At 38.5% G+C, this 13,074-nt stretch overlaps 1 protein-coding gene across 1 annotated transcript; it reads right to left on the bottom strand.

The window, feature by feature from the left end:
- Positions 1 to 117: 117 nt before the first annotated feature.
- On the bottom strand, positions 118 to 12,699 carry antxr2b (ANTXR cell adhesion molecule 2b). The gene is made up of 17 exons (XM_044012702.1): positions 12,398 to 12,699; positions 11,281 to 11,352; positions 10,480 to 10,551; positions 10,270 to 10,351; positions 9,227 to 9,331; positions 8,646 to 8,714; positions 6,745 to 6,825; positions 6,595 to 6,655; positions 5,843 to 5,938; positions 4,528 to 4,597; positions 2,636 to 2,714; positions 2,317 to 2,412; positions 2,104 to 2,157; positions 1,687 to 1,782; positions 1,366 to 1,539; positions 1,199 to 1,279; positions 118 to 284 (listed from the first exon to the last, which is right to left on the bottom strand). Exons 1-17 carry the CDS (start codon positions 12,523 to 12,525, stop codon positions 246 to 248), a joined length of 1,455 nt encoding a protein of 484 aa, XP_043868637.1. The 5' UTR covers positions 12,526 to 12,699; the 3' UTR covers positions 118 to 245.
- Positions 12,700 to 13,074: the final 375 nt, after the last annotated feature.

The following is a 13,074-nucleotide window of genomic DNA, read 5'->3' as shown; positions in this document are numbered from 1 at the left end:
GGGTCAGGGTACTTGTACTGACTTTGGTCTTTGTGAAAAAAGAGAATTATTATATATTTTTCTTTCAAATAAACAAAATTGCTGCACACGCTGGTGGGACGATGTGGTTTTTAAGTAAAAAGAAAAAAGACATTTATTTACAATATACATTCCAACATTGATCTGTGTGTGTGTGTACACGTCAGTCATCTTGTGTCTAAAAATACAGGAATAAAATGAAAAGTGTCCATCCTCGTGTTAGAACATCAGTGACTTTGAACTCGAGTGAAGTTAATGCAGCGGCCCTGGAAACAACAAAAACATAATTAATAGATTCATAGATGGAACAACACTTGCAAACCACATGTGCTGCAAGTCATGTTTTAATTTATCAGAATGGAATTGGAATCCAATATCTGGCAACAAGTCAACATCATTCTCAAAACAAGGATTGAAGGAATATTTTTTTCTGTTTTTATGGACAAAATATGAAGTCACATCGCCAACAATGGATCAGTAAATATTTAAAGAATCAAACAATCCTGTAAGAGTGGAGTCTGTTAGTGCGGTGTTTGGTGACGCCCTGTGCAAGCACACACTGTAAATATGAACAATAGGGCTGATGCAATAACGGGCTGGGTGATAACAGATAATAAGAGAGAGGAAACTGGGCTTTGTTATTTTGTGTTTTAATCTGATCGGCATCCACTGTGAAGTCAAGAGCTCAAACAAATACGTCTCATGATTTCATTTGAAAGATCCAATACTGATTCATAAAATCCACCTTAAATCTAAATATTTTATTTTATGCCATTTCTTGAATCATCTGCACAAATCTCACCTCAATCTCACCTCAGTCTCAGACTTGAGCGCAATACAACAACAATAACAACTGAGTCTGCAGATTTATAAGCACAAATACTGATAATAAGAGGACAGTTTGTACAATTTGGTAATTACTGATGCACTTTTAGGTTGTATATTTCGAAAGACAAACAGGTTGTCACCTACGACTGTACTGTACAGTTGCACTGTGTGGTCAGATTAAATTAAAAGTGCATTTGCCGCATTAGTTCTGAGGAAAATCTCTGTGGAAAAACACTGGTATGGAAACTGAAATATCATAAATAAATCAGCATCAAAATGGCATCAGAAACTCGTGAATCAGATTTGAATCAATTCAAGAAATCAGAAGAGATTCCACCGCCCGATTTCTTACCTTATCCTGGTGTGTCGGCCTCATGATTGCCACTCTGTCGTACTGTCGTCTCAGTAAAGCCAACAACGCATCAAAACGCCCCTGAAGGTCAAACAATGTCTTTTACAATTCCCGGCATTACTTAATGTGAAGGGCTTTTAATTTGAAAAGCACTGACGAGGACTCACCTTGATGGGAGTGTACCATTTGGACTGTGGTTGAGGGCTGTAGACTGGAGGAGGTCTCGGCGGGGGTCGGGGTATGATGGGCTCCTCCACATCCTCTGGCACAGTGACCACAGCGTTTTTGGCTTTCGTCAGTCGTGACCCCTCCTCTGTGGAGCCTTTCTGCCCCCAGCGAACCTTAAAGCAAGTACAAGCGGCAGACGCGGTATCGTAGATGCTGCAACACTGACAAACTGGTGGTGATATCGGGAGTGACATTACGAAAAAAGGATGTCCACGTTATCAAATGTGTGTGTGTTAATTTGCTTTTTTTTGTTTATTTACCTCCATGCGTTTGATTCCTCCGGGTCCTCTGCCTCCGTAGTATGAAGCGTCCACTGTGGGCCACCTGTGTTTGGGTGTGAGATCCTCCTCCAGCTCCTTAAAAACAACCACAAAATATGATTATAACTCTATAGTATGTCCCAAAAAGACAATAATCGTGTACTGTTACTATGCCAACAGGTAACATAATAAAGAATCTATATATTTAGATATTTAAATAGTGTCTATCTTAAGTTCGTCTATTCTAAGTTTTAAAAACCACAGTCATTAAATTTTACTGCCCCCTAAGGTTAAAAAAAACAAAACAAGAGACACTGGTTTTGGGGCCCCCAAATTAAGCTTAGGGCCCCATGAAGGCTTGGGCCGGCCCTGTGACAAAGATTTTAAAATAAATAAAAACATCTGCGGTCCACTCACGACGACAGGAGGTGGAGGAGGAGGAGGTCGAGATGGTGGTGGGTCTCTGATCACCTGTTAGAAATGAAGGACTGTTACTATGGAAACTCTGGCTGTCTGGCTGCTTCCATAAATAATAATAATAATAATAATAATAATAATAAAAATAACACTACATTATGGTTCATGCTTCCACACGGTCTAATTCTGAGTTAGACACAAACATGGACTCACCACTGTGCAGCAAAGGGGCCAGAACCACCACAGTAAAACAAGAGCCAGCAACAGCAACAGAGCCAAGAGCAACCAGAGGACCCAGGTCCCGTCAGACTGCAGTCCACAGACACACACACACAAGCACCAACACGTCATTTATTCATTTAGTAGATGTTTTTTTATTTTATTTCAGATAGATAAATACTGTACAAGAAAAATAGTGAGGGTGCACTGGAAAAGTTTAGTGCCTTATATGAAAAAAGCCCATAAAAACTGTATAAAAATAATATTTTATACAATATTTGCATATTTACAGTCCTCTGTGAACAACACTCACACATGTTGTGGCGTGGATGGTGATGGGAGTGGAGATGAAAGATTGTCCGTTGTTCAGACTCACCAGCACCTCAACTGACCTGTGAATGATCGCAAACACAAACACTAAAAATAAACAGTAACGTAAAGTATATGGGAAAATTATTTTACTTCTCACTTCATTTTCAACATCTCGTAATATTTCCCAAGATAAGTTTATGGTCTAAATCAGTCTAAATAGAGTTTAATGTCAATATTGTGTCCATTTAAAAAAAACAGAGTGTAATATATACATATGGGTGGACACTAGTGTGATTGACAGCTGGTATCATGCAATAGGAGCCTTCAGTTGTTTCCAGTTGCACATCTTGTGGTGTATATGTGTGTGTGAGTGGCAGGTGTGGGGGCGTGGCTAACCCCCTTGTGCTGCACACCTGTGATTCATTCACAATCCACCCATGACCTCAGTGATGTTCTTGCTATGACTAGATTTTCTACTATTATTTCCTCTCATTCAGTTTTAAGGGCTTATTGTAAGAGAATCAATGACTTCGCCAAAATCACTGATCCCGTTATGAAAGTAAGTCCATGCATTTCACAGTTTATTTCATTGTTTGCCTTTAAAAAGTTTGCAGAACTATTGAATTCACTTTGTTTCCAACTATCACGCTGAGATTTTATTTTCAGTTTTGTCCCTGATCGGTGATCAAACAGTGAGTGAGTGAGCGAGTGAGTGTTTCAGTGAGTGGGTGAGACCTGCAGGGTGGCTGGAGACAGATAAGGAGACACAGTGAGGGAGAGAGAGAGAGACCGGGTGCTGTTTGAAGTGGGTGCAGTTAAATCTGGGTTGGCTCACTCTCTAAATGCCACAGAGATATTTTGGTCGGACTGGCTTCAGTTCATCCAACACTTTGAGCTGTTAAACTTTGTTCTTGTTTCTCATACACACACACACAGAAATGAAAAAGTTCTCCAACGTCTTGTATACTCATGCATGATGCGTTCCCTATCCCCTTACCTTAACTTAACTTAAACCATCACACTTAAATGCCTTATCCTAGCCACAGTCTAAACCCTATTCTAACCCTGTCTCTAAAACCAAGTCTTAAGTCTCAAAAAGCCACAAACATTTGTGAAGACAGGCCAAAATGTCCTCACAGGGTCATGATGTCCTCAATTATGAGTTTGAAACAAACGTGGTCCTCACAGCCTACTACAGACATGCACACACACACACACACACACACACTACTATACTACTTAGGACACTGCATTGACTTATTGACAAAATAAATAGTTCTCCCTTATCTTAACCAGGACCAGTTAATGTCTAACCTTAATTTTAACCTTAACCACATACTCAGAAATTAAGATTCTGCCTCATTAGGACCAGGTTTTGGTCTCCATGAGGACTACTGGTCCTGACAAGGTCAGTGTTTATGCAAGAAAATGGTCCCAAATTTGACAAATACAAATACACACAACAGTGAGCGGTGTTTTTTATATTGTAAAGTTTCATGTTTTGGTGAAATTAAATACACTATACACAAGTGTGTTTGAAAAACCAAAAATAATTTGAATTTAAGCATTTAGGCAAATGTCTCCATATTCTGTGATGGGATAACCATATTCTTAATACCCTTAAATCTAGTGATAGTTCATGTAAAACAAAATTGGCTACATAACAAACTAAATATACAAGCACTAGAACAGAAATGACAATAACAACAATCATGCAACACAACACATGAATGCGGTTTCATTGCTCTGTGTTATGAAATTCTTGTGGTTTCCGGTTTATTCACAGAGTAAAATCGTAACGACCAGAGTGGTACGCTGTGATATTATACAATCATTACATTACACGCTGTAATCACACACACTTTATGTGTTTGTGTGTTTGTCTCGACTTACTCTCCGACCTCGTGCAGAGTGGGAGCGGGACACAGCAGATACCCGTCTTTAACTACTGTCGGCTTCTGCTCTGCGGGGCAAGAAGAAGAAGAAGAAGAAAGACACAGGATTGTTACAATGAAATGTAAAATATGCAATTTATACAATAGGTACTGGGAAATAATTACCCAGTAAACATCATGTATTATAAATGGTTTGTACATTAACAGATATAGAGCTGGGTGAGCAAATTATCAATGTTACATGTGCATAATATGTTGAAATAACATACAAACATACATTGTAACAATCCCTCCAATGTTTATATTACAACTGATCTGTAATACATTACACAGTAATATATTATTACTTTGCTCAATAGGTAGTGTAAGGGATTACAGTTTACAAAACCGTAATAATGTCACAAATACTAAGTAAAGTAACTCTGATTTACTGTGTTACGAGATTGAGATTAGTTTTGATGAGCGGCAGGATTAGATGCAGTAAAAGTTGGAAGAAATTAATTTATTACCTGCCACGTTTGCAGTTTCACAATTTAACAGGTTTTGGTCAAATGCAGTGGATTTGAACCTTGACGTCCATCATATTTTAATTGCATTTACAAAAGTAATAATGTAACGTAACTACCAAGTATCAAAGTTTGGTTGACATCAAATTCAGGTGCTTTTCAAGGACTTTCCAGGGCCAATTTCATCATATTCAAGGTATCACGTAATTTACCCGCTCATTGTTCTGCATAGAATCTGGCGGAGAGAGAGACAGTGAACAGTGTCCACAAACACCGCTAGTTATGACTCCACGTTAGTTCTGCTTAGGCCTAGTTCACGTACATCAAGCATGAGACAGTAGGTGGCATCGTGACAAACGGGAAATAAAATCTGAAGCAACAGAGCAAAGCAAAAGCAAAAACTGTAAAACCCTGGAGCAGAAGACATGAAAACAAGAGAGGAAGATTAAGGAAGTAATTATACAGTTTTGTCATGTATTATCTCCTCATGTCCTCTCAGTGACTCCGTCTCTATTGATCCATTAATAGACTAACGACAGAGACAACATGTCCTCCCTCTTTCTGCTCACTGTTTAATAATGTCTCCTCTGTTCTGTGTCCCGGAGTCGATAAAAAGCAGCCACTGTTTGTGCCTGGACGTCATGACTCGGACTTTCCACTGCAGCACAGAGATCTGCGCACTGTATCTGCATTTCACATGATTATCAAACAGCATCGCAGTAGCAAGTGAACGCGTAGCACGTTTAAAACAAAACAACACTTGCTGGTTTTAATGTCGTGGACATAATGGTCAGTATATTTACTGACTGTGAGTCTGTTGATTGACGGTGAGGAGACAGAGTATGTTGTCTGTCCTCCTGGATCCACTGAAGCTGCTGCCTCTCAGCACCACGTTGAACGACTCTGGACAAACATTAAACACATAACATATTATATTAATTATTCACTTAATTATTTATAATGCACCTGCATTTTACATACACGACCAGTCAGTTTCAAACTTAATATTGAAAACTATGCTGTTATTTAATATCAAATTGTGGTTCCTAAGAAGTCTAATCAGCATCTGTGAGCCAATAAGCATGCAGCATGCTGTTTGACCAAGATATAAAGCTAAATAAATGTATTGTAATATATAATGTATTTTCTTTTTTTTTAAATGTATCATTCAGGAATCAGTATCAAAGTCAAGAATTTGATATTGATACTATATTGAATTCTTTTAATAATTACCAGGGCTGCAGGATCCAGATCTGAGGCTAATGACTTAAGATTATTAGGATCAAAATGACTAGTTAAAAAGAATATTACTATTTTCCTTTCACCACAACCAGCCTAGGCAGGTGAGTGCTGCAGAGATTTTTTTCCCTTTTAAAAGGGAGTTTAAAGTGCCTCCAGGTTACGTGTGGTAATTGATTTGATTTGTAAACATAAATAATAGAAGTAATTATAACAAATAGCCAAAGCATTTTCCTGCATTTTAATTCTATAAAATAAAAATACAGTATCTAACTATCTGCAAACATAAACACTGTCATGTAAACGTGTTGTTCTCTTACCGTTCACACAAACACTTGATGGCTCTATGGTGAACACATCAGTGCATGACTGCTTCAGGATCTGTGTGAACAGGCAGAGCTGGAGTTAGAAGTCTGTATTCACGCTACACAAAGTCACACTCGGCATCATTTCATGTCACGTGACCTCACCGAGTTGACGATGTCTTTGAGGGCATGAAATCCCGACAAAACCGGGAAGACTTGATCTGTGCTGTCTGCTATTTCAGCAAGCTGCGAGGAAAAACGTGAAATATAAAATTCAACATACAAATTTGTAGTCAAGAATTATGACGTAAACAGTTTCTTGCAACGACGCAATGACCAAGCATTCTCCGGATAATGTCACGCTAGCGGATAGACTCTGCTCACTTCCAGCGATTCTTTCACATGACAAGCAGCTAATTTGACAAATTGCAAGCTTGTATCAAGGCAAGGCCAGGATTTCCTGCAATAATACCAACTACAGGTGTTTCCTCCCAGCTGCAGAGAGTCTGAGTAGCATTACACTACTGCTTTTGGTTTGCTAGCTCGCTGAGATGCTAGCATCTTTTATCTCCTGCTTGCTAGCTGAGATGTTAGCTTAGTTTGTCCCGAAAATACATCTTCCCTGGATGTAAAAACCCGTAGAAAAGCTCTGCATCTTTATTTAAAATTCACAAAGACGAGGAAATGAGGGACAGAAATAAGCTTAGACTCCTGCTGTGAGGCTGCAGTTAGCGCTAATAGAGACAAAGGGTGATAGAGAATAACACTCTATGTTTTTTGTACAGTTTTTCATTAAACTATGACCAAATGGTGACAGTGTTGTTTTTCTACATGGTCGTTAAACATGGGGTCTGAAACTGGAGTGTTTAAATGTTAATATTCTGTACAAACGCTGACAGTGCTTTCTAGAAGAAGCTTCGGTCTGCTGGTTTTGGTTCAGTGCATTTAGGAAGGGAAGGCCTGTTTGTAGGAGATGAAAGCTGTGGACACATGGAGCTGCAGCTTTCATCTCCTGCTTTAACGACAGCAGAACAGGAAGCGTGTCTGGCATTATTTAATTAGACAGTGATGTAATTACTTCCTCCTGACCACAGAGTACACCCGGTCACTCAGTAGCCAGGCAGACCATCACTTGCACCCGTCGACTCCTGTCGACCCTCTGGTCCTGATTTATACAATAAAAGTGCTCATCAAATTCATTACACAGACTAATATGTAATACAGGACAATATATAACAAATAACATATGTAGGAATTATTCAGGGAAAGATTGAAAACTGTTATTAATGGAACATTACATGCAACTACAGTGGGTTTTTTGCACAGCAAATTTGATAAATAATATTGTAAATATGTTGGGTAATGCAGCATAATACCGTGTATTTTCATTTCAAAGTTTATATTGAAGATGTTCAAAAAATGAGAAATGACATTCAAACTATAGAAATAAAAATGTACACTGAGCATAGAAACTAACTTTCTTATTAATACATGTGCACAATCATATCCAAACATAAAATACAACTTGTTTTGCAAAAAATGATAATGATAATGTTAAAATGATAACAATAATTATAATGGGAAGAGAAAGAAGTCGTAACTCACACAAAAAATACATTTACAAAAAAAAGTCATAATTTAGGCATAGATTTGGTTTCATATTGAGATTATATTCCTTAGTCTCACTCCAATAACTGACATACAAAAACTTCCTGCACCTAACGTCAAATTTGCAATGAAAATCTGGGAAAATAAGATTTTTTATCTTTCATAAATCAAACTGCATCACACACCCCAAACTAAAAATCTCTAGCAAGAACCTGCTGTTCAGTCCTCACCATAATTCAAGATGTGTTCATAAATCTGGCCCCAAAAACAACAGCCTGTTGAATTTACGACCATATCACACACACACACACACAGAAAGACAAATAAAAACCTCCCTGTGTTTCTACGGCCAACAGTATCAGTAAACGAGGCAAGTGTTTTCTCTCCCACAGAGCGGCACGACAGAAACCAGTGAGACAAAGTAAAGAGAGACGAGTATAAACATTAGATGTTTCTACCTGTTTGTGGTCAAAGTCCATGACCCCGACACAGTACACTCTGGCTCCAAAGCCTCTGGCTGTGTCCGCCTGGGAAACACGACACAGTTGGTGATGATGGGAAAATCAGAAAACCTTATTTTTGCTTTATATTTAACGTTCTTAATCGTGTTTATCTGAAAGAAAGATCAGTTCCCGCTGCAGATGGACTATTAACGTCTATTCTATTCTATCTCAAAGGTGACGTATGTTGGTTTCTTCCATGCAGCGACCGTTAAACTTCACTTAACATGATGCAAAGATCAACACGTCCACCCGTGAAGCTTTCATTGGTGTTTTGTAACTCGGTAAAATAACAGAGTGTGTGGTTTCGACAAGTATGTTTATGTGTCAGTGTGTGTGTGTTTTGCTTTCATGACCGCAAATACTCAAGAGTTGCTGTTCGTAAACCATTCTCAAGAGTGAAAAACCCACTCAACCCTTTTTCTTCTCTTGTACTGTGGTTAAACTGAAAGAGTCTTTCTGTCAGGAGCCATAAAACAAGTCAAACTGATGGAGAATGTCCTCTGGGGAGACGGAGAGAAAGAGAGACACACAGTTACCTCCCGGACACTTAGTTCATAGGGGTAGACCTCCAGCTTTCCATCAGTCAGAATGATGATGATGGTAGATGAGGGTGTGGTTTGAGCCTTCATCTGCTCCGACACCTGACGAGAGAAAGGCGGCACATATTTGGTGGAATTGGTATTTCAGGTGTGCAGTTATTTTTATTTAGTCTTTATTTAATCAGGTTACTAATAATAAGCATAATATAAAAACACTGAAACGTGCTCATATTAGTTTAAACTCTTCACCAGAGCTCTAAACTCGATCAGTGATTCCCAAAGACTGGGTCAGGGCCCACAGATGGGTCACAATAGGTTTTTTATGGGTCCTAAAAACAAATGTGCAGGGTTTTGAAAACCTTTTAGTTAAGATTTATGTGAATATTTTCAATAACATGTATGGCATGAAGCAGTAATTACTCCAACAGAGTTGGCTGTTAATTATTTGCTATGCTGCCCACACATTTACCTTTTTCAGGATTTATATTGTAGATCGCATCACAATAATTTGCCATCTTAAAAAGCGGGTCCCCGTAGAGAAAGAAACTCGTTTTTTTTTGGGAACAACAAATCACACAATATGTAAAGAGCAAAAAAAGTACGACTTCCATGTTTCCATTTTTGAAAGGAGAAGATAAGCCCAGTATGGTGCTGCAGAAAAACACATACCAGTTACAAACACATAGCAAAGTGGTGACCGATTCACTTTAGAACAGAGAACACAGTGGTGAGAAAAAGAACCAGTGTTTGTAATGAGTCAATACCAGATAAAATGGTGGATTCCACCAGTTTTTGTTTACACTTAAAGAAAACCAAGACTTGTCCAGAGAGTCCAGTTTTTTAAAAAAAACACAATGAATGCGCTCTTTAAAAGACTAAGAATCCAGATATTTAAATGTAGATCTGGATTCTTTGTTTGTTGACCTTTCGAGTTGGTATATACATTTGAATATCTAGGATTCTTCTGTTCATGTGTTGGATGACAGTATACAGGAGATCCTTGATCGTAAAACTGAATGTTTGATGTGGCTTGAACGTACCGCCTGCATGCCCTCGTGCATGTACGTTTCACCAGCAGGTTTGATTTGGCTCAGCTTCTTCAAACCTTCATCTATTTTCGACCTTCACAGCCGAGACACAAAGACAAAGCAACAAAGACAGAGCAGTGTAAATATATTAAAAAAAAAATAACAGAGGGATAAGACAGCAGACAGCAGTCCCTGTGGAGAGGATAGAGATGAGTTCCTCACCTGTCTCCTGTCAGAGGCAGAATTACAACTGCTCTGGCTGAAAAGACAATGTAGGACACTCTCATCCTGGGACTGAAACACAAACACACAGAACAAAGGCATGAATCTTGTCTGAAGTACAAATTTAAAAAGAAAAAAATTGGATTTTACTCCTCGAGGACGATTGTCAACTTAATACATGTTGTTTGGGAATGTTCCAGGGCTTCTGGAACTCTGGGGAAAGGTAATCATGTTCCTCACGGAGCGAACTCACTGACCTTAGCCACTTTATTAGGTACACTTCCTGTACTGTTTGTTAATGCAAATATTCTGGTCAGCCAGTCACATGACAGAAACTCAGTCCATTTTAGTCACATTGACTTTTGCCTTGTTGTGTTTTGTTCCACTGAATCTCTAGCGCTTGTCAGGTTGACTTCCCTGCTTCTACTTCAGGCACGACTTTCTGTTGTGGTCGCCGTCACCACCTTCAACATCTGGCTGCATGTTTTTGCTCCGTCATATTTAGCAACCCACTATTAAACCTAAAGATATCACACACACATACACCCTGAGCATCATAACCAGGCGGAGGTTTTGGAGCAGTTAATGGTACCTCCCCAAATTAGACATGCCCTACTTTTCTACTCACTACTGCTCTTTTGTATTGTAATTTAAAGACCTATACACAGACTCCAGGCTGTTTAAATACTCCCTGCTTCAGTGTGCCAGTGTGTTTTTAAACGGTATAAAAACCACAACAATCCATGAGGAGGAGGGTGGAGAAGAAGGAAAAGGTTTCCCATCCTTTAACTTCAAAAGCACCTGACAAACTTGTTGGTGAGCTGCTCCGCAAAGCCATAGATCTCGTGCCAGTGTCCCGACACACTGCCTGACCTGCAACACAAACATTCAGGAGTTTTGATTTATGATTCGAACAATGTGTCTATAAATTCATTTCACGAATAAAGAGATAATAAAAAGATGCACTAGGAAGTCCCATCGAGATTAATATCTTTATTATTATGTAGTAGTATGACACGGTCAGTTAGCAGCAACTTTTATCAAGAAATGACAGCAATTATTCTGCATTTAAAACCATTTAAAGCGATGAAGATTGTTCCAGGACCAGGGACTAAAAGTAGAAAAGCTTAGTAGCCTCATTTGTCAGTTTTTGTCAATCTTTTCATTATGATGTGTATTTTAAACAACATACAGTATTCTGTGTTTGCATATGAATTTCTACATTTTCACATTTAAATTGAATGTCCTGAATGTTATTATTATATTGTATATTTAATATTAAAGTAATAATCCAATGCAATGTACTGTATATCAAAATGAGCACTTGAATCAGTGTTAAATCACTTTATACAGCTTGTTTTCTGCATGAGCTACAAAATTGAAGTTTTATATTATAATTTCACATATGTTACTCTTATGTAGAAGCAACAGACACAAAAATATATTGTTTACTGAAATAATAAACATGCAGACGGGTCAGAATTGTCACTATAGTCAGTCAGAGAGTTACAGAATGGCAGCAGTTTGAGTGTTTGACTTAAATTCAGCTTGTTTTTTTCTATATGAGCAACATAAATACAGTTTTATATGATAATTTTACATAACAACAGCGCTTATGCAAGAGCAACATGAACTATAATAAAGGCAGAACAGATGTTGGCCAGTTTCCTCAGCTTATAAATAGAAAATGTGCTCAGTTCTATCTATTTTGTTTTTGTTGGACAGATAACAAACATCACACTGAGCTGAACTGTGATATGAACTCTCGACAGTTTACTCAACAAACACTGTTGATCAGGAGAGACGTGCAGCGATGCAGCAGAGGAGCGAGCGTGGCCGAATAAACACATCCATACATGGAGATGAAAAAGTGAATCTGTGCAGCGTGTGAGACACACGAGCTTCACCACATACTCACCTGTCCAACACAAAGTAAACATCAAACGCTCCATCACAGGACGTGTCTTCATTCACGTCTGCTTCCACCAAGACACACAACAGCAGCAGCAGCAGCAGGACTTTACAGCATCTCCATATCACATCCATAATAATCCATGTGTCTCATATGAGCAGGAGGTTTGCATTTTTTAAAAAGAGAAGGTCCTTAAATCAGCCATGAGGCGTTTGTGTCCACATCAGCAGCAGCAGCAGCACACATGCTGATCCACTGGTGTGTTCTCTGTACTCAGTGTGTGTGTGTGTGAGTGAGTTCACTGACAGCAGCAGGCTGATGAATGGTAATAATATAAACAGGGCAGGGCTCAGCTGCTGCACAAACCCCTGTCAGCACAACTGTTATGACAACGGAACTCAGCTTCCCTCAGAGTCCTTCAAATTAAAGCAAAGCCACACACACAACACAAAACTAAAAAAACTACCACTGCATTCTTATGCATTCAAGCTATATATAAATAGGAAAATAATTTGTCTATTCAAATACAGCAGATTGTTGTACTTGCATAAGCTTGAATATATTCATAAGAACACTATATATATTCATATTGTCTTGTATTTTTCAACTCCGTTGTATATATATTTAATAAATATAGCTATGACTTTGTTATAATAATGCAAAGATACGGTGTTTTCATGTAC

This window comes from Solea senegalensis, linkage group LG21 (assembly GCF_019176455.1).
Source record: "Solea senegalensis isolate Sse05_10M linkage group LG21, IFAPA_SoseM_1, whole genome shotgun sequence".
NCBI lineage: Eukaryota > Metazoa > Chordata > Actinopteri > Pleuronectiformes > Soleidae > Solea > Solea senegalensis.
The sequence above is the reverse complement of the archived record's forward strand: the minus strand, read 5'-3'. Positions and strand labels throughout refer to the sequence as shown.

What these genes read in the sequence shown, in the direction of transcription:
- antxr2b (XM_044012702.1), bottom strand. Translation starts at nt 12,525, where the DNA reads ATGGATGTGATATGGAGATGCTGTAAAGTCCTGCTGCTGCTGCTGCTG. An exon ending in CTCACCAACAAGTTTGTCAG is followed by an intron (nt 10,552 to 11,280) that starts GTGCTTTTGAAG and finishes TTTGTGTTTCAG; the next exon opens with TCCCAGGATGAGAGTGTCCT. An exon ending in AATGGTACACTCCCATCAAG is followed by an intron (nt 1,280 to 1,365) that starts GTGAGTCCTCGT and finishes TTTGACCTTCAG; the next exon opens with GGGCGTTTTGATGCGTTGTT.